Here is a 20,017-nt window from a genome sequence, read left to right on the forward strand (position 1 = left end):
ACGGGGATGACTGACAATTTACCTCTACGACTTATAACTCAATGAAGAGCTGTAACTTCTAAATGCTAAAATATTTTAAAATATCTAATTGGGTCTCTTAATTAATATGTACGGTCTGATGAAGTTGCTAACGAGGACAGTGAAAAGATTCACCGTCCTCAGTCACCTTGGTAAATAAGACCAGACTCTGGTGGAAGGTGGTGTTCTTGGACCATGACGCACTCTCAATTAGGCTTAATATTCAATCCTTCTCGTTTTCAAAGAATAAATAACCGTTACCATGATTTTAGTCTTTCAGGCCTTTAGAAGTTGGCTTCCTTAACTTGTTTCAAGACCTTTCCCGTGACTTTTTGCCGGACAGTAGCCGCGTATATTTGACCGGAAGCCCATTTTTCAGGGTCCAGGAAGTTCCCTGACGCGTTGAGTAGGGATGTCCTGGGGAGAAGGACTACAGCTAGGAGTAATGAATGTCCGTGAAGGATTTAGGAGGACCTTTTCGTTACCAACTCCGCTTGCTTTATCGTATACTTTTTTAGACTTTTTTTTTAGCAGATTTTTTTATCAGAAAGTTCTTCTTTTCTATGTAGAGGCCAAGGCCTGACTTCTAAATTTTTTTTTTTTGCAGAAGGAATGATATGGGCCCCTGAATCCTGACACAGGTAGTCTCACTAGTCTTGTCTAAGACTTAACTTTTCAGTAAAGCCAAAGGATAAACGAGGGTCTTTTTTCATCTAAGGTTATGTCAGGTCAAACGCGACCCTTATAAATCCCAGAGAGATTTTTTTCTACGGGATTAGACTGTCACGGAATGTTAGTCCCACGTTTATTGCTTGTGTAAATTCAACGATTGCTTCGAAGCCTTTGCCTTTTTCCTCCCTCGAGTGTAAGGTCGATAAACAGTGTGGTTTAGCTATTTGATGAGGACCAATAGCGGTTCTTCCTTAACTAGAGAAGCTAGAATTCCCATCTAAAATTCTAAAGCCTCAGTTCAGTTTGAACAAGGGAAAGCAAAAAAGGTTTTAATTGAGCTCAAATAGCTTAACCACCCTGTAAAACTTGTAAATAGGTAGTCGTAATGTGATAAGGTTTAAAAGCAAGAGACAATCTCTCTACCTTTTTAAACCAAATTGTATCGTATGAGATGGGTTATTTAGTTTTTATTTCAAATTTTAAATTGTTATGATAAGAAAGAAAAAAAATTGCATTTTTGTTTTTTACAAAATTGACCTAAACTTTAGACAGCCAATAATTTTAATTTTCAAATTACACTTAATGTTTACAATCTTGATATCGTGAAAATTAAACTTGAAATAAATTTAAGCGCAGAACGTTTAGGGCCATTTTCTCCAACTCTGTATTAATTATGCATTAAATAATTTTCTCCTCGTGATCTGGTAGCTTGATTTTCTTTTATTCATTTAGAGTTTTTAGACCTAAAAATAAATCATCCCCGATTCCCTGCGCGATCCGACCGTATAGTCCCCTGCTAAGCGTCATTACATTAAAAATCAAATTACGTCGAAAGATAGTACCAGAAGTATATAATACCTCTCTTCGAGAGAAGTGTACATTCCACAAAGCGGGCGGGGTAATTGTAACACGATTCTGCCCAACATCATTTTACATTTGAAGTGCTCAAGGTTACTAAACCGAAACACATACGAGATAAATAGTCCTTCATCATTACTCTATTAGCGCTGCATGCATGTTCTTGTGTGTTTTTGTCCCACGTCAAGACAATCAAGGTTTGTGGGTTGATTGCTGAGGATTTAGTACCAAACAGTTATAGAATTCAACCCATCTGAAGTTTAATGAGCAGGAGAGCAAACAAAAGGGGCTCCCTCACCTGGAAAGAATAATGTTACATAACTGAAGTATTTAGAGGAACTACAGAGTGTCATCCTTCTTCTATTATCCCCTTCTGATAGTACCTATGCCATCCATTAATATTTACGTTCCCTACAAGAGACTTGATTTATAAAAAGTTGTTTCTATTTTTATTATTATTCCCTTAATTCCCTCGAGCTGGTGATACGCTTCCGCAGCTTACTTGATGATTGTAAGTATGGATGGATAAAAACGCGCGAAGAAGTTAGGTACGACAACCTCTGAAATTGTTCTGCCCTGTCCTAGTGCGTGGCAAGGATGTTGTCTCTATTTGAACTAGAAATGCCACTCTTAATTTTTTTTGACTAGCTTAATTTCTTATAACGCAGCCCCTCCTAGTTAATGCCGGTAGGGGGCGGTGTTGAGTCACGCTGTCAGGATGTAAGATTTAGCTGCTGAAGGGAGGCCATTTGTTTTTTTTTTCTTTGAGTTGTGCCACCTGGTTGTCGAACGACACGACGCGAGACGGATCTTGACTATATTATTAGATTCCTGATACTATAGCTCTCATTAGCCTCTGACCTTGGATAAGCTTAACTTTGGTTCGTTTCGGTTTGGAGTTAAGGGGTTTAAATTGGCCTCATTATTTGGGGTTTGTATACATACACTCACTATATTGCGGAAGTTCTATATCCAATTACGAAATTAAATGGTTTGAACTGCATTTTTTTATAAATGTATAATTGCCTCCTCTGAAGGAATTAGAAGTTTGGGAGTTTTTGACGGTTTGCAGACGACATTTAACTCTTTCTCAGGTGCAACAAGAACCCATATAATTAGAACTGAGAACGTTCCAAAATATATTTGGACTGAATCTCATAATAGAGCTATCTCAGAAGCTTTTGTGTGACGTCAACCATGCTATTTGCCCAGAACCAAAGTGGTACCAAACATGGCCGCCCACTGCCAAAGCTAAGCCCGTGACGTTTTACCTAGGCACTGACGTCACAATTGAGATAGCTCTATTTTCTCCGTATATGGCCACCATATTGGCGGTCATAAAGTTATGACCCAGGTCCAAGGCCACAGTATGAACTCCTTATAATTATGTCTGCAGTTCACATGTTTTATTATATTTATGTTCTTAAGTTCTTAGATGTTCATACATAGTTCAGAGTGTCTTCCTTCTCGATAAAAATCTGCAGACAACTGTTATTGTTGTTATTTTTTTAACATAATTTCAACATAAATTATCAGTATATTTTTTTTTTGTTGTTCATAATCTTATAGCAGACAATTTCTAGAAATCATAAGACGTGGCGCGTGTAATCTATTTTAACCTCAGACAGTACAAATACAGTATTTTATTTCAACTCCGGAGGTAACGCAATATTTTGTTATGATGAGAAACTTGGAATTTGGAAGTAACGTTGTTTGGGTGCATGCACCCCGAGCTCGAGCATGGAGAGAAGCTCCAGAGGTAACGAAAATGAAAATTTAATGAGTACTCTAAGTCCCTCAGAAACAGGTGTTATGACGTCACGAAGAATTCTTCAAAAAGAAAATTGACTTTTAGGAGTCTAGACATATTTGGCCGCACGAGGCGAAAATTTCTCTCTTTAATGATTCTTTTCATCTTTTTCTTCATCTTGAGGTATTTACTTACTATAAACCGTCTGCCGCCCGAATAAACTCTGAAACTTTTACGTTTGTAATTTGCCGGTAAATATCAAAAGTTCAGACAATGTATGGCGACTGATTGGGAATTAAAACAAAATTTTATTAGAAGTATATTTGTATTATTTTATTTTTTGCGATAACTTTCTCACAACGTCGATCTTTTGAGATGATGAACCAATGGAAAGGCTGCTAAAACTTTTAATCAAACATGTAAAAAGATGGAGTAGGTACATTTGAACAGTCGATAAACACCCGTGTTCATGAGAATAACTAAACCAAGAAGTGATATCTAGTTTATCAGGGAGAAGGTATAAATTCGCCACATTTATAATCTAGCTTTATCTCCAGTCCAAACGTATAGTAGGTCCGGAGTTAATCCCCGCCTCTAAATTACAACCAGCAGCATCTCATTGGTTCTTGAAAACTCACGTCGGCGCGACGCAAATGACGAAAATTACGTATTTTCCGACTGAGGAGAGTGTAGCGAAATACCCCGGCCTCCTTTTACCTCCCCTCTTGTATTTTGAAAGGGGGACTGGGACTATGGCGCGCGAATACTTAGGCAACTTCTACCTTCTCCCTAATAAACTAGATATCACTTCTTGATTATACTATAAAACATTTTCTGAACTCTTCTGCTATGAATGAGGTTGGTTGGGTTCTACTGCCCAATACGGACATGCATTTCTCCATCGCTAGTGAGAGAGGTAATTAAGTAATATATTTGAAATTGCAAGAAGTTTGGAAATCAAGGCTTGTTCCGAAATTCCGACAATACTAGACATTTTTCTTCTAATTATACTTCCACCTCAGTCTTACGTTACGTCGTCGACGGAAAAAGAAAGGGTGCAACCTTCGTTACGTATTCTAGACTAGTCTTAAGTGTTTCAAGTCCCGAGGCGAACAAGATAAGTTACGATTACTTGTATATTATCATCTACGTGTGTCACCGCTACGAACTGGTGTTAGAAAGAGGAATAGCCTTAGATAAGCCCTCCCTTTTCCCCATAACACAGAGAAATTGCCTCAAATCCAGCTCATCAGTCAGTTCTTCAATCAGAGATTATCAGAAGGAAAACTTATCGCCGCGACACAAATTTATTCTCTTCCAATGTAACGCGAAACTCCGCTTCCATAATCTACGTGGAGATAATATATCCATACAGGTAGATAAAAATTTGTATTCGCAAATTTCCTTGGAGAGCTTGAGATCTTGTCAGATTTCCAGCTTTAGGGTAATCCCCTCAACGTCTCCTCCATCCGAAGAGAAACTAAAGAGCCGGAGCGAAGCAAGCTAGTAGTGTGTTCCCCCCGCCTTTACCTCCTTTCTCCTTGATCCAATACCCCCCGAAACTTTCTCAGTCTTCTCTTCTCTAACCTAACTTCCCTTGGTTCAGACGCAGACTGGATTCAGAGTCCCTTGACAACGCGTCTCTAGGACTAGTTTGCTGCTGTAGAAGTTTAGCCAAGAAACCTTCCTTCTTCAAGAAGACGCCGAGTGTCAGTACTCAGTTGGTAGGACGTAGGAAGGTCTCGCGTTTGTTTGAAAGCCCACTCCTGACCGGGGATAGGAAAGGAGGTGTATTCGCTTTATTGTCCACATGTGCGCACCACCGGCTGAACGGAACCGCTCGTTTTTTGATTTTTCTCGGAATTTTTTCGGCCGTTGTCAAAAACATTTTTGTAGGATTTAATTTTTACTACTGTTTGCGAAGATTCAACTTCAAGACGTGAGACATCAAAAGTGATTCTCGCAAATGGAAACGAGGTTTAATAGTTTTTCGCGGAATTCGATGTTTTCGAATAGAATCTTCCGATATTTGTAAGGTTTCTGGAAACGAAAATAGCAGCGTCTTAAAAAGAAGTGATTTATTTATTAGACGGTCTCGAAAAATCCGTCGGATTTTGAGAAGAATAGCACCATTTTGTAAAAGGCAGAATTTGGAATGGACCATCATTCTTCGTTCTGTGTGGTCCACCTTAGAATTGTTTATATGAATTGAACTGGTCATTGAACCTGAGTGACCTTTACTGCTAATTTGAAATAATTGTTTCCAAATGCACGTGAAACTTCATCAAACAATTTTCACGAGATATTTGTGACTGTTTGTCAAACGCAATAAGAAGAAACAATGCAGAACCAAAAGGAACGTAAACTGACCTGTTGGAACGAGTTAACACCGGCGTTATGGTCGGCCATCCAACCCCTTTTGGAACTGGACAATGTGGTCAATGCTTACGATACTTCATCCTCTTCATCTTCCGGAAGTCCACCTTCTACGTCATCTTCACGATATTCTCGGGTATCATCTGACGCTTGTGATTCGGATTACGCTGATCCAACAGGTAGATGTTTTTCTTTATAGAATATACTAGTAGCACCTTATGTTATTTGCCGATAGACCTTAATACAGTGAAAGCTTGACGACAGAAATTACTCTAGAATATTCTAAATTTCTTTGGGGTATATTAAAATCGGTGTCAATGACAACAGCAGGTAGTGTAGTGTATGTAATGAGTTGATATTTAGTACGCCCCAGTTCATTATTGTAACGCTGACTTGTTTTGGATATAGGTTTCAAGAGTTTTCAAGGTATCTTTAGTAATTAATTTTCAGGCTCTTTTTTTTACACGTGGGTTGTTAAAAGATATGCAACGGTATATGGAAGGGTGTGTAGAATTTTATGAAATTTACGTCGTTCGAACGCTTATTTTCAAAAATTTAATTTGGTTATCAATAACATCTGGAAGGACTTTTTAATATAGTTTGCTAGTTTCAACATAAACTTTGCAGTGTTTGAAGAGTTTATTGCATTTCTGTTTATAGTCAAATTTAAATTCGTTTAAAATTAATTTAAAATGGAATCGTAATGTATCCCACGTGGGTTACTCAATAACATCTGGAAGGAATTTTTAATATGCTTTACGAGTTTTGAGATAAACAGAGAAACCTTTGCAGTGTTTGAAGCATTTATTGCAGAACTTTCTGTTTGAAGTGAAATTAAAATCCGTTTATAATTAATTTCATATAAAATTAATTTAAACGGGATTCGTAATGTATTTTACGTGGGTTACTCCCCATTTTATATCCAATTCCTTCCTCTATGGCAACCTCTTAGTACTTACCAATAAGGAAGGAATTTAAATAAGTTAAATCGTTTCCCGAATTTGAAATTGTTACCCGTACACCAAGAAGCGATATCTAGTTTATTAGGGAGAAGGTATAAGATGCCTATAAGTATTCGCGCGCCATAGTCCCAGTCCCCCTTTCAAAATACAAGAGGGGGGGGGGCGTAAAAGGAGGCCGGGCTATTTCGCCTCTCCTCAGTCGGAAAATACGTAATTTTCGTCATTCGCTTCGCGCTGACGTGAGTTCTCAAGAACCAATGGGATTCTGGTTGTAATTTAGAGGCGGGAATTAACCCCGGACCTACGTTTGGACTGGAGATAAAGCTGGAAATGTGGCGAATTTAAACCTTCTTCCTAATAAACTAGATATCACTTCTTGCGTACACTTAAGGAGTATTGTACTTCCAAAAATCCAATTGGAAGTTTGAACTCTATAATATAGAAAGTTTAAGTCGTTGCAAAATTAATAAGAAACTTGTTTGTCCAAGAAAACTGAAACAATAGAGGAAAAGGCAGAAAGCGGGTATACCTTACTGTCGTACTGAAACTTTCCCCTCTACTGCATCTCCCTGAGGACAGTGTACGTAAAAATCACGATCAATCTAGTGGAAAAAATAACAAAGGCGACGTTTTATAACGCCCACGAATATTTACACCTACAGTAGGCCCTGTGGCACCTGTGTTTAATAAAATTCCGTGTATTTCTAAGTCGCTTCCGTTGGTTAATACTTTACCGTAACGAAAACAGGGAGCCCCACTATTATCACGTGCACCCACTGGGAGTGTATGTCTATAACATCGCGTGTATAATGAAGGAAGTACCTACTACGTTTTTGTCTCCTTTATTATTTAGTAATCCCCTTCCTTTTTCTTCAGAGGAGGAGAAATAAAACACACCTGAAAGGTGGATGTCCAACAACAAAGGGCAATGTTATTTGGGATGGGCTAGGGACTTAGTTCTTTGCAACAAACTGAGATGTAGTATACAGAAGTATATAATACTTCTCTTCGTGAGAAGTGTACCACAAAGCGGGGTAGTAACATGATTCTTCCCAACATCATTTTACATTTGGAGCAAGGTTACTAAATCGAATAACACTCCGCGATTAATAGTTCCCTCATCATTACTCTACAGGGACTTGGCAGTACTACGTCATACAACGTCACGCTACCTTCCACTACTGCTAAAAACATACCAGGAGGAGGGGCTTATATAGCTTTCATTCTGTTAAAAAACATACCATAATGGCACTGGGGCGAAGTTAAGCCCGAATTGCCAAGTCCCTGTTATCGCTTTACTATTTGCCAAGGCGCATGCATGTTCTTGTGTGTTTTTGTCCCGCGTCATGACAATCAAGGTTTGTGGGTTGATTGCTGAGGATTTAGTTAAACCAAACAGTTATAGAATTCACTGTAACACGGTGCGATGCCCATCTGAATTCAGTTTGATGAGCAGGAGAGCAAACAAAAAGGGCTCCCTCACCTGGCAAGAACCATGTTACATAACAAAAGTATTAAGGGGAAAGAGAGTGTCATCCTTCTTCTATTATCCCCTTCTGTGTGTAGTAAGCGTGAAGTTGCTAAGTCTCTTTGTGAATCCCAATTTAGTGATCGTCTTTCTCTTTAAATTTATTAGATTTATATAAGACTATTATTACACTCTCTTTCATTGAAAAGTCACCCAGAACGGATTTAATCCGTAGATAAGCATGGGTATTAATGTTAGTATCCAATAAAAATAAACTTAAGCCTTAAGTCTTTTCACAATCATTTGACACTCGTTCGGGAACTTCTTCTAACTCAGTCCTTTTAAAGAAAGAGGGGGGTATTATCTTTCCACTCCATTGAACATTCAGGATGAGTCTCTTCGTAATCCCTGGCGTGTTGTCGATCCTCGACAAACAATTACGTGGGCGGATGGAATTTAGTTCTGTCAAGAGCTCGAGGAACCACTGCCAGAGAATGTACGTTCAATGCGTTTTGGCACGCAAAGGCTTAGGTTTATAATAACATTACTTGGTTGGCATCTTCGAGAGACAAACGAGATCAGCGAACCTTAGAGAACTAGAAGATGATTCTTAAAAGAACTCGAGCTATTAAGCTTTTTAAACAATGTACCATTTATCCATATTCATTTTTTTTCTTCTTAACCACTACCCATCCACCCCCTTAACGCACGTTTTTGTAGTTTCTGTATTTTTAAGTTTGCCAGGCGACCTCGGAGTCTGACCCAAGAGATGCCAGTGTACGTTTAAATGTTTTTAATTTAATCCTCTCAGTGTCTATCTTGGAAAATTTTCTATAATAACCCGTTTCCTCTATTGCCTTCTTCGTCTGAAAGAAAGTACGTACTCCATGCAGTCCTTTGATTATTTTAATTAAAATTAGCTACGCCCTCGCCTCGCTCTTATGATAAATTTTTCCTGTTAAATTTTAATGGCTCGAGTTGTTAATTTAGACGGTTGGTTTGTTATTATAATTGAATGTCCTTGGATTCTTGCCAAATTTGACAATAAAATTACGGTTGTCGGGTAATGCCTTGACTTTTCAACAATGCCTTGTAAGGTACGATCAAGAAGTGATATCTAGTTTATTAGGGAGAAGGTATAAATTCGCCACATTTAGAATCTAGCTTTATCTCCAGTCCAAACGTAGGTCCGGAGTTAATCCTTGCCTCTAAATTACAACCAGCATCTCATTGGTTGTCACATCAGCGCGACGCGAATGACGAAAATTACGTATTTTCGACTGAGGAGAGGCGAAATAGCCCGGCCTCCTTTTACGTCCCCCCCTTGTATTTTGAAAGGGGAACTGGGACTATGGCGCGCGAATACTTAGGCATCTTATACCTTCTCCCTAATAAACTAGATATCACTTCTTGGTAGGATAATACATACAGTTTCATTTATACCACCTCTCATGAAGCAACATAGCCATGAGTTTTCCTCCGCGACATCAATAAATAATGTCAAAAATCCATATTAGATCTGTGGACCTCATTGCGTCAAGTTCTCAAATTAAGTTAGATAATGTTTTGGAATTGAAGAAGACGAGCGTATATTGACATAATGAGTCATATTCATCTTGATGGTAATTTATCGTGAGAAACTCCTCAATTTTCAACACCCCATAGAAAGTAGTCAATTTAGAAATTTCATCATCTCTCTGAAAGCAGTTAAAAAAACTGTTTAAGATATTTTAGCTACAACATCGAATGGAACGAGTTATGGGATGGCAAGCAAGCCTGTTTCGGAATGCATCCTGTTGAATATGGAATTAAGAGACGGCAGGCGAGGCAGCAGGCACCCTAAGTTGAATGATAAACTCAAGATAAACCTTGAAGCGTCTCCCACGGGGATAATTTTAAAGATAACTTGGGATCTCGAACGCGATGCTCTAGCTACGAGTGAAAATTTATCTTCTTGTTTTTTTATTGCGTCAAATATCACTTTATCAAAATATATTGAGTTAAATTCGCTCTTACTCTCGCTAGTTCGTATCCCAGTTTGGACACTCGATAACGTCACAGTCTAAAACTGTCAAACACTCCCGTAGCGCGCCCCCTCCTTGTCAAAGCGTATTTTCAATCTCGTTTAATCAAATCATACCGTGTCATATATAAGTTTATGCTCTTGAAAGAGACTAAATCAAACCGTTGATGAAACAATGTTGCTATATACCAAGATCTATATTGGTTCTTGGATAATAGTTTAAAATGGGTAATGGATCCGAGCCTCTTCAGTAATTTTATCGCGGCGACTAGTGCATGGTAAACATACACCATGACATGACACGCCCCTTGACTGAGAAAATGGAGTACGCGTTTAGTTATGTCACTGCATGCATTATTCGAGAGACAAATCTGTTTCGTCTGCTCAAAGTCAGCTTCATAGGTTTTGTAGTTTAGTAAATAGTATACTAATTTATCGCAAAATTTGTGCAAGTCGTAAGTGTTCCACACTGTTATACAGGGTGTTTCTGATAGATCTGGCAAAAAGTAACAGTGATGTTCTTTGGGTACACGATATTGAGTCGAAAATATAACTTCTATCTCCATTTTGCCACAAGGGACACTGTTTTCAAGTTACGATTCGAGTGTTTTAGGGATGACCCCTTAAGTAATTAGCAATCATTGTCTTTCAGTTTCGTAATTAAATTTAAGGGGTCATCCGTAAAACGCTCAAAACAATCTTAACCTAAAAACAGTGGCCCGGACGGCAAAATGGAGATAGAAGTTACATTTTCGACTCAAAATTAATCGCCTAAAGAATTAACATTTCGTCTGCATTTATTCGTTATATAGTTGTCTGGTCAAATCAAAGTCAGCTTCATGATAGAGTTCCATTTAACAAAGAACATCCTACTTAATTTATGGAAGGCAGGCTTATCAGAAACACCCTGTATCCATGCAGCTTAGATAGAAATTAGCCATTTTCAAGGCAATTAAACGTATAAAAATAAAACAAGGAAATGTTTTCAGCCTTCATCCCTATTTCTTAATTATCGTTCCGGGAGTAATTTTCTTAATTCTCCTCTCTTTTTTTTTTGTCACGATCATTTCTCCGACAGCAGCCACGTAATTGTTCTTTCACGTACACCTAGTCTTATAGTTACTTACCTCCCCTTAGTACCCTTAATAGTATAGCCAGTAACCAAAGCCACGGATGCATCCATGGCATTGCACGCTTCAATGAAGACCAGCATCATCTTCGGCCTATCTTGTACTCCGCGGGGGCCAAAACCCAATTAATGCGAAATCCCCAGACACCGTTATTTCATGTTATAATACCCTCTCTTTCTGTATTCCCTTTGTTATTCATTTCATTCCAGAACAGAACAGCCGAGAGCGAAAAAGAGCGTGCCTCTATAAGAAGACCATTTTCGTATGCGCTATTTCGATTGAACGTTTCTTGGGTTTTACTGTTTTAAACACGATTAAGGCTATCAAGGGTGGACACGCGCTTGGGTTGGGTTTGAGTTGAAATGGTCCATACTTTTACTGCCACTTATTTTGCCCTGGCACGTCGCGTTTCAATTTTCTAAAGTTTTCTAATGGTGGAATTTTACACCTATTAAAGTTTGTACCGCCGAGTTTTGGATGAACGCTTTAGATTTCTCTTTCTCTCTCTTATAAGTTTCCTCTTAAATTCCCTCCGGTTAAATTGAACAAATTAAACAAGGCGTACCTTGGAAGGATGAACAGTTGTGGAGTATTATGACTCGCCGGGTATAGTTACAAACGTATAAGCCGGGCCTTAACCCTAATACCAGTTTAAAACAGTCTGTTCTAGACTAAGGATTTTGAGAGATCTCGACTAGCTCGCTATAGCTAAGATTAATGTCGTAATTAACGGGCACCCGAGTACGCCATTCGAGCGAAACGGCCCCGACTATACTAACTTTTATTTTTATTCATGCTTCAGCAATTCGCTTACAAGTAACATTTTTTCTTTCTTTTTCTTTGGGATGTATGCTCCATCCATGTTTTCCAAGTGAATGTATCGGTTACGCTACGTTAGTAACTGTAGGAGTATAACTACCCCACCGAGTCTTAAGGACGCACCCGTCACACTTGTAGTGATGCACCATGCAAGAGTACGTACGCTCGTGCAACACTGATTTATACTCTGGATAAATATCGCCTTCAAGTCCTTTCACTTCTTGAACATTTCTTGTCAAAAAAAATAAGAATTAATAAACGTCTAGAAGTCTGTAAGTTGACGTGCGATATGTCACATCCCATGTAGCCCAGACAGTTGGCTGACCTACAGTAATTGAAAGTCGCAAGTTGCGACAGAAAATGATTGTAGGACTAAGTAATTGTATAAGTGTAAGACATCGTAATGCTACGGCCATATTGAGAGAAAGTTCCAGAAAGACGCCTCACCAGGTTTCACTTTATCAGATGCTATGGCCTACGTCACTCCACATCGAGGGGTTAATCACTCTCAGAAACCCCGTCCACCAATTACAGTTTTACTTAAAAGCATGTTAGCTATGTCCAGGATTAGGCTTAATCCCTTTTAGTACAGTCAAAGGGCTGGCCCTTCCCTTCAGGACTGGCTCACTTACTTACGGTTTAACTAATTCCGCACTCCATTAATTTATGGATCTCTGAAAGCTTATCTGTCATTTTAGAGAAGATAATCAGCCATCTACCGCCCCGCAACTTCTAAATTGGGAGGGTGCATGCGTGCTTTATATTTTGGGCCAAAATCCCCCTTGCTTATTTCACCCAGTTTCTCATTACAAATAAACAATGTAGTTTTTTGTTTCCCGTACATGTTTGTAAGTTAGTCCAGTCCATATCCATCCCTAGCTCTTCTTGCCTCCGTGGTTTGTTGCTCGCTCATGATGATTTGACGTTTACCAGTTTCCCAGGACAGCTTCAGACTACTTCGGCTTGATGCCAGTGATGTAAAAAGAGTCAGACTAGCTGGGCTGGCACCGTTTCTTGCCTTACTTTTTTTGCTCGCCGCTTTGCAACAGCTGAAAGTCATTGTTTACATTAACTAAGACAAATATTTAGCTTGTATTTATAAGACCATTTCATTTTTTGATAGTTTTTCCCCTCGTCCTTGTACAGGCTGCTTTTTGAGCGTCTGCAATGCGGTCTATGGAACACCCAATTTCGATTAAATAGCTGTAGTTAATTATCTTATTTAGTTTAAAGGAAAGTTTCAGACTAATAGAAAATGTTTTAGCCCCAGTACAGAATTTCACCGGAACCACTACTAAAACTGTTACAACAACTAAAGTCTTCTTGAACGCGAAAGAATGTCTCTAAACCAGATTTTGATGTGTAAACAATTCAAAGTTTTAGCTGACAAATGATGAAAACCGCTTAAATTCTAACATAACGTTAATCCGGATGCCATAACCTTAGTCTCCTCGTGTAAAAACTTCAACCATATCTCAAGTTTCACAATTTTTTTTTTCTTTAAAAAAACACCATGACCTTTATGATCTGAGGGTCACCAAATGTGTTTTCCCGCTCTCCTCTCGCATTCCTTGACACCCTTTGCGCATAACTGCGGTATAAATTCGAGAAACGCGAAAAACCGCTAAACCCCGGAGACCGTACGAGTGTCTCTCCGTCTCTTGTACATCTGTTTGACCCTTGAATGACCTTTTTTATACTACATAAAAAACCCTAAGCCAGACCATTTTGGTATTTTGTATTTTCCCATAAAAACCTCTTCAAAAAACTCCCCATGTTACCATCTACTTTGCGGCTAGAACTTTATAGACGTTCATTAGGTGAAGTAACGAAATATTCCTAGGTTTTACTGTAGATAAATACCATAAGTTAATAAGATATTTTCCATAAGTATACTTCGTAATGGTAGAGACTTCCTGAGAGCTATTTCGAGAACGACAAGCGAGAATTGACTACACTCGGTGGTTAATTTTGTAGTACTTCCATCTTCCTATTTAGCCTGTACAGGGATATATTTAATTTTAGAAGTAGGAATGGAGAACGGTTAGTATTTACTTCAGTCCGACTCATAGCCCAGTACAGAGCCCCTCCCTCTAACACGTAACGAAAAGTTTAAATTATACTATTGGCTCACTTAAACTACTTTTTGATGACGTAATTCCTTTTTACCTCTGTCGCTATGACTCGCCTCTTCTTTCATATCCCCCCCCCGGTCCCGTGGAAGGGGGTCCGGGACTTCGCGCGCCCAGATTACTCTGTTCTCCATTCCTACTTCTAAAATTAAATCTATCCCTGGTCTGTACTAAGACTTTGATAGCGCCCCAGTCACCAGGCATCGCTTTACCTCGAATCTATGACCTACTTCAATCACTTCATGACAAGCTCCAGTTTTTACAAGACAAACTTATGGAACATATCTTTTACTTCTATGTATGAACGTCCTCTAGAGCGTTTGTTTTTCTCCATTCGGGGCACGTGCGTGTATAAAATCTAGGATTCTTTGCCAGAACCTTTATTACAAACTTAAAATTCTACGGTGATGATTTCATTTTCTATAATATGAAAACCTAGCTCTCCCGCGGTTCTTTTTTAAAATTGTCTCTTTACACTGCAGAGGTTGCCGCCAAGTAGAACCCAGCTTGACTATGTTCTATTGAATATAGATTCCTATCTCTTTTATTATAGAGCTATTTCAGTGGGGGAAAAATTTCGTCTGCTACGAAAATTGGGCCTGCCTTTGAGTGTAGAGGGCGGCCATTTTGTGAGGGTTTCTCTATGGGCAAATAGCATTGGTGACGTAGCCATTACCCCCTCTGAAATAGCTCTATTGCTTGTTTCGTCCCAAGTCCCGTACACTTCCTCCTCCCACGTCATGAGTTATCTTTCAGTACAGTTAAACCCTGATTCATCCCATCTCTTGAAGCGGTAGAAAGACAATATATAGTAATGGGAACTAAGGTGGGGGGGGGAGGGTTATAGTACTGCTTCAGATTCGTAATAGAATTTAATCGTAACTATACTGGCAGGCTCTTGTTCCTTCCCTCTTTTGCAAGGCAAACGTCCTCCACGACGACACTCTGCATGTTGTCGTTGTATGGCGGGGTGTCTGTTGGGTGTTGGAACATTTTTTGAGAATGAATCACAGCTGTCTGTGAAGACTATGTGAGTGAGAGAGAGCGAGGCAGACTGATGTTTAAATAATACCATAAGTAAATCGATAATCCCCTAAGGTTTTTGATCAAATTTAATTTAACGAAATAGGACATACCGAGTATTTTTTTTTTCATTCAATTCTTTCAATGCAAAAATATCCCTTAACTTCTTTTTAGAAACTTATAAAATTATTATGTTATTTATGAGATACTTGAGTATACAGGGCGTTTCTGATAAGTTTGGCATAGATTAAGGGGGATATTCTTTGGGTGCACAATTTTGAGTCGAAAATAACTTCTATCTCCATTTTGATTGCCCTAAGGGACACTGTTTTCGGGTTAAGATTGTCCAGAGTATTTTATGGTTGACCCCTTAAATTTAATTAAGAAACTGATTAAGACAATGATTTCTAATTTAATTTAATTAAGCGGTCATCCCTAAAACACTGATAATCAAATCATAACTTGAAAAAAATGTCCCTTTAGACTCAAAATCGTGCACCCAAAGAACATCCTCCTTAATGTATGGATGGCAGACTTATCAGAAACACCCTGTATATAGTTTTTTATATTAATCTTTGAGATAAATGGATGTTTGACACGGTTTCCACATTTATTCTAAATCCCATTATTGTGTATTATTGTAAATGGAGGATTGAGGACGGTGCAACCAACGTATTGTATTGTTCTGTATTGTATTTGAAGCCAGACATCGTTTTAAATATATAGGTAATATCTCTGTTGTTTATTAATAGGAAAATCTAAGATTATTGATGCTAGGCCTAGAGCTCTGTAAATATTAGAAAAGATCCAACATCCATTATTAAATCGTCTAGCTCCTTTGTAATGTTTAATAATAATAATCAAAGGAAAATAATAGTCTGTTAAACTTTTGAGAACAAGAGATTCGGTCGGGCAGCTGAAAGAGAGTGAGAGAGAAGAAATCTCATTAAAGCAACGAGACGTGATTTATTTTTAATAAAGACTCATTATCCGATTAAAGCCACCGGGCGGTTAATGAGAAATTCACTAATTACATTTCAGCTACGTCTAAAAGCGCGAGCGAGCGCGCTAGAATGCTAGGCGCGTGCCAGTTACCCTAGGTCATGGTCATTTGAAGAAAGACAAAATTTATTTTAATTAAAAGGGCTTTTAATATACCAAACTGGTATCATAAGTTCATAAGATAGGTTCCATAAGTTTGTCACTGGTTACAAACTGGAGGTTGGCATGAAGTGAGTGAGGTAGGTCATAGATTCGAGGTAAAGCGACGTCTGGTGAGGCGCTGTCAAAGGCTTAGTACAGACTAAATAGGATCTAGATGGACTGCAAAATTAACCACCGAGTGTAGGACTTCAATTCTCGCTTGTCGTTCTCCTCGATCTTGCTCGAGCTGTAAGTCTCTAGCATTACGAAGTATAGGTAGCGTCATACTTATGGAACATATCTTATAAACTTATGCTGGTATTAAGAGGACATACAAAATGACCGAGTTAATGGCATTATAAACTTTTAATCATTTTAAAGAGAGGGTTTTAAAGAAACTGTAATAATAATGAGTTTTATGCGCAAAACGTGAAGCCCGGTTGTAGACGTTTTGCGCTTTAATTTTAATTTTAAATTTAAATTTCAGAAGAATTTATACTAAGCGTAATTGAAATTGAAAATGAAATTATTAAAAATGTACGAATTACTTTCTCAAATAAAACTTGAAAGATCTTACGTCTATAGTAGATGTTTTCGTACACGTTTTTCGGTAAATTTCTTAAAATGTATAGGTGTTGTTTCTGATCCAGCTGGTTTCTGTAATATATCACACATCCATGATATAAAAACGTGTGAAACTCAAAAATATATAGTGACTTCATTTTATTCATTATACAGAGTGTTACACAAAGGGTGGTAGGACGGAACTATACAGTGTGTTTTATAGGCATTCAGTTTTGAGTCGAACATGTATAACTTCAATGTTCTTAGTGTTTTATGGATTACCCCTTAATTAAATTAGAAATCATTACCTTCCAGTTTCTTACTTTAATTTGATTGGCCATAGAACCCACTCACTGTACATGGTCCGATGATTACGTAACACCCTGTATTGGCAGACCTTTTTTTACTTATTCCCTATCTTTTCAGGCTATTCTAACATATTATAGATTGTAAAGTTTGATAAAAAAGAGTGAATACTAATGTCTTATGTTTTATTTATAGGCGACATTACCCAGAAAGGCTACGAAAAGAAAAAGTCGAGGCTCTTGGCTCCATATATCCCAACACACGCATCAGGTAACTAGACTTCTTCTTCTTCGTCTTATATACATCACCTTAATTTCCAGTCGCTTCCAAGGAAGCGTTAACAAAGCTATGGGGACGTGTCTTTGTAAAACACCTCGATGTAAGGTTAAAATGAATATGACACGAAAGATTATACTCGGCTGATTAACGGCCACCGTTTTGGTTGTCTGTGTCACTCTTAACATGCTGGGGAAAAACGGTAGTTAAGATATACTAGACGTCAAGTAGATTAACTATACATGGTTTTTACTAAGGAGAGATTTTGCCAGGCCAGTTTGAATAAGTACTTGGCTCAAGTAGGACCTGACATCGCTGCTGAGCAAGGGATGGAATTTTCTAAAGTCCCTTAAACAGGGTTCATACAAACCTGGAAAAATCAGGGAAATAAATAGTTGTCAAAAACCTCAGGGAAAATTCAGGGAAATTTCGAATTTTTAGTAAAAAAGCAGGGAAATTTGCGTCAAACAGGGGCCGAGTATAATTAAGCAAAATGTTCATAAACATACCCTCCATAGGATTAACATTACACTATACTTTGTAGGCTCGTAACTCTGTTTATATTAGAGATACGGGGATGTCCTTTGATTATGTAGTCATATTTGCCCCCCCCCCCCTCTTTCGTTAACATTTGCTCCATAGGATACTCCATATACGGGAAAAACCTTAAAATCTCAGGGAAATTTGTTTTCCAAAAGTTGTATGAACCCTGTTTAATAGTGAAATGTTGTACTTCTGGTTTTTGACTAATCCAACAGTGACCCTTGTTGAATATGAATCATTTTTCAAATAGCAAATACTTGCGTAACGATTTAACCGTTCTTTTGAAGTTGAATTAAACCTCCTGTTCGCCAGTTTCTTGACCTTTAATTCCGGTAGAGCGTATCCTTTTTAAGAAATTGTGAAAACCAGACAAATCTATCAAATTCCCATAGGAATAAAATGAACGTTTCGGAGAAATCAAAAGAATTGGATTTAATTTTTTTTCTGAAAATTCAGATATGCAAATCGATAAAAAATATAATATTAAAATTGGGAAAAGAAAAGTTGCCTAAATTTCAATGGCATACGATTTCAAAGAACGCATATGGGGAAGTTCAAAACTATGTAATTTTCTAAGCCTAAACCTCAACTTTAAAATTCCGCCCCCTTGGAAAGTTTCACGTTGTAGACTAAGTTCTGTAAACGAATGCGACAAACGTTCCTTCGTGGGTTCGCATATTCAAGACTGACATTCTTCGAGTTGGTCTATACCATCCTACCTAACGCGACCTTATAGAATGAGACGTATCTCCAGGGTTGAATCACTATAGCGTGGGCTCTTTGTACATGCAGCTTCTATTCCTGTCTCAAATGAATGGAAGAATTCTTTCTTATATATTCTTTGTTTTTCATTTGTCTGTGTAGCGTTACCAGCTGGATCGGCGAGCCCTTCGACCAGAGCCAAGCGTCGTGCGCACAGAAGGTTAACCAGAAATGAAAGCCGCTATCATTCGGGTAAATATTGTTTAAATTTCTTTCGTTGTTATTGTAAAGGCGGGAAAATATGCGTTTTGGCGCAGTAATTCCACGTGATTTCAATCGTAAAGTGTTCGTAAAAGTCCCTATATCCAGACGCACGCACGCGCTTTTAAACATTATTTAGTTTATTCGGCGGTAACACATGGATTGGATGGGACAGACGTTAAGGCGTTAGCAAGAAGGGATATCTAGTTTACTTGGGAGAAGGTATAAATTCGCCACATTTCCAGCTTTATCTCCAGTCCAAACGTAGGTCCGGAGTTAATCTACGCCTCTAAATTACAACCAACATCTCATTGGTTCGTGAAAACGCACGTCAGCGCGACGACGCGAATGACGAAAATTACAGTCATATTTTCCTACTGAGGAGAGGCGAAATAGCCCGGCCTCCTTTTACGTCCCCCCTTGTATTTTGAAAGGGGGACTGGGACTATGGCGCGCGAATACTTAGGCATCTTATATAACTTCTCCCTAATAAACTAGATATCACTTCTTGACATTAGTCAATGATGTCGTGGTAGCTAGAGAGTCACCAGAAATGGATGGACGCCGGTGAGTTAAGACGTACGTTAGCTTATAGTTCCATCATGCAGAACTAGTTAACAGTCTGTAGACAGGATAAGTCTATCTCCACAATCTCGTATCAGACTATTTAATAATTAAATGCCAGACGTCGGTCGAGATAGTGAGTGAGTTAACAGAATCATTGTGGCATATTTCCTGTGACGTACTTTATTATCCCTTGTGACCTTAAAAATATATAACCATTCACCCTCACTTTAAATAAGCCTTGTTATTTATAAGTGGGAATTAGAACCATATGTATATACAGAGGAATGTCGAGAGAGGTATTTGGAATATCGATTTAAATATTGAATAATAATTTAGAAAAGTGTGTTTTCGTTTAGACTTATGAAATGCAAATGCGAATAATTTCCCCCTGTCGATTTGCGTTTATGTAAATCGCCTAATTTCC

General features: G+C 38.3%; 1 protein-coding gene across 3 annotated transcripts in view; it reads left to right on the forward strand.

The window, feature by feature from the left end:
* The window catches only part of DIP2 (disco-interacting protein 2), a 51,960-nt gene that overhangs the window by 11,821 nt on the left and 20,122 nt on the right, over nucleotides 1-20,017 (forward strand). For 2 of the 3 annotated variants that reach the window (XM_089845494.1, XM_089845493.1), the window contains exons 1-3: nucleotides 4,921-5,853; nucleotides 17,440-17,514; nucleotides 18,928-19,017. In XM_089845494.1, the coding sequence (XP_089701620.1) occupies nucleotides 5,640-5,853; nucleotides 17,440-17,514; nucleotides 18,928-19,017 (379 nt within the window). In that variant the 5' untranslated portion in view covers nucleotides 4,921-5,639. Of the gene's footprint in view, nucleotides 1-4,920; nucleotides 5,854-17,439; nucleotides 17,515-18,927; nucleotides 19,018-20,017 lie in introns of those variants that run through there. The other variant, XM_089845495.1, reaches the window with a different exon arrangement.

The sequence above is a fragment of the Phalangium opilio genome, unplaced genomic scaffold, assembly GCF_054372755.1.
Source record: "Phalangium opilio isolate 3A_F unplaced genomic scaffold, DU_Popi_V2 ptg000079l_1, whole genome shotgun sequence".
In the NCBI taxonomy this organism is placed as follows: domain Eukaryota; kingdom Metazoa; phylum Arthropoda; class Arachnida; order Opiliones; family Phalangiidae; genus Phalangium; species Phalangium opilio.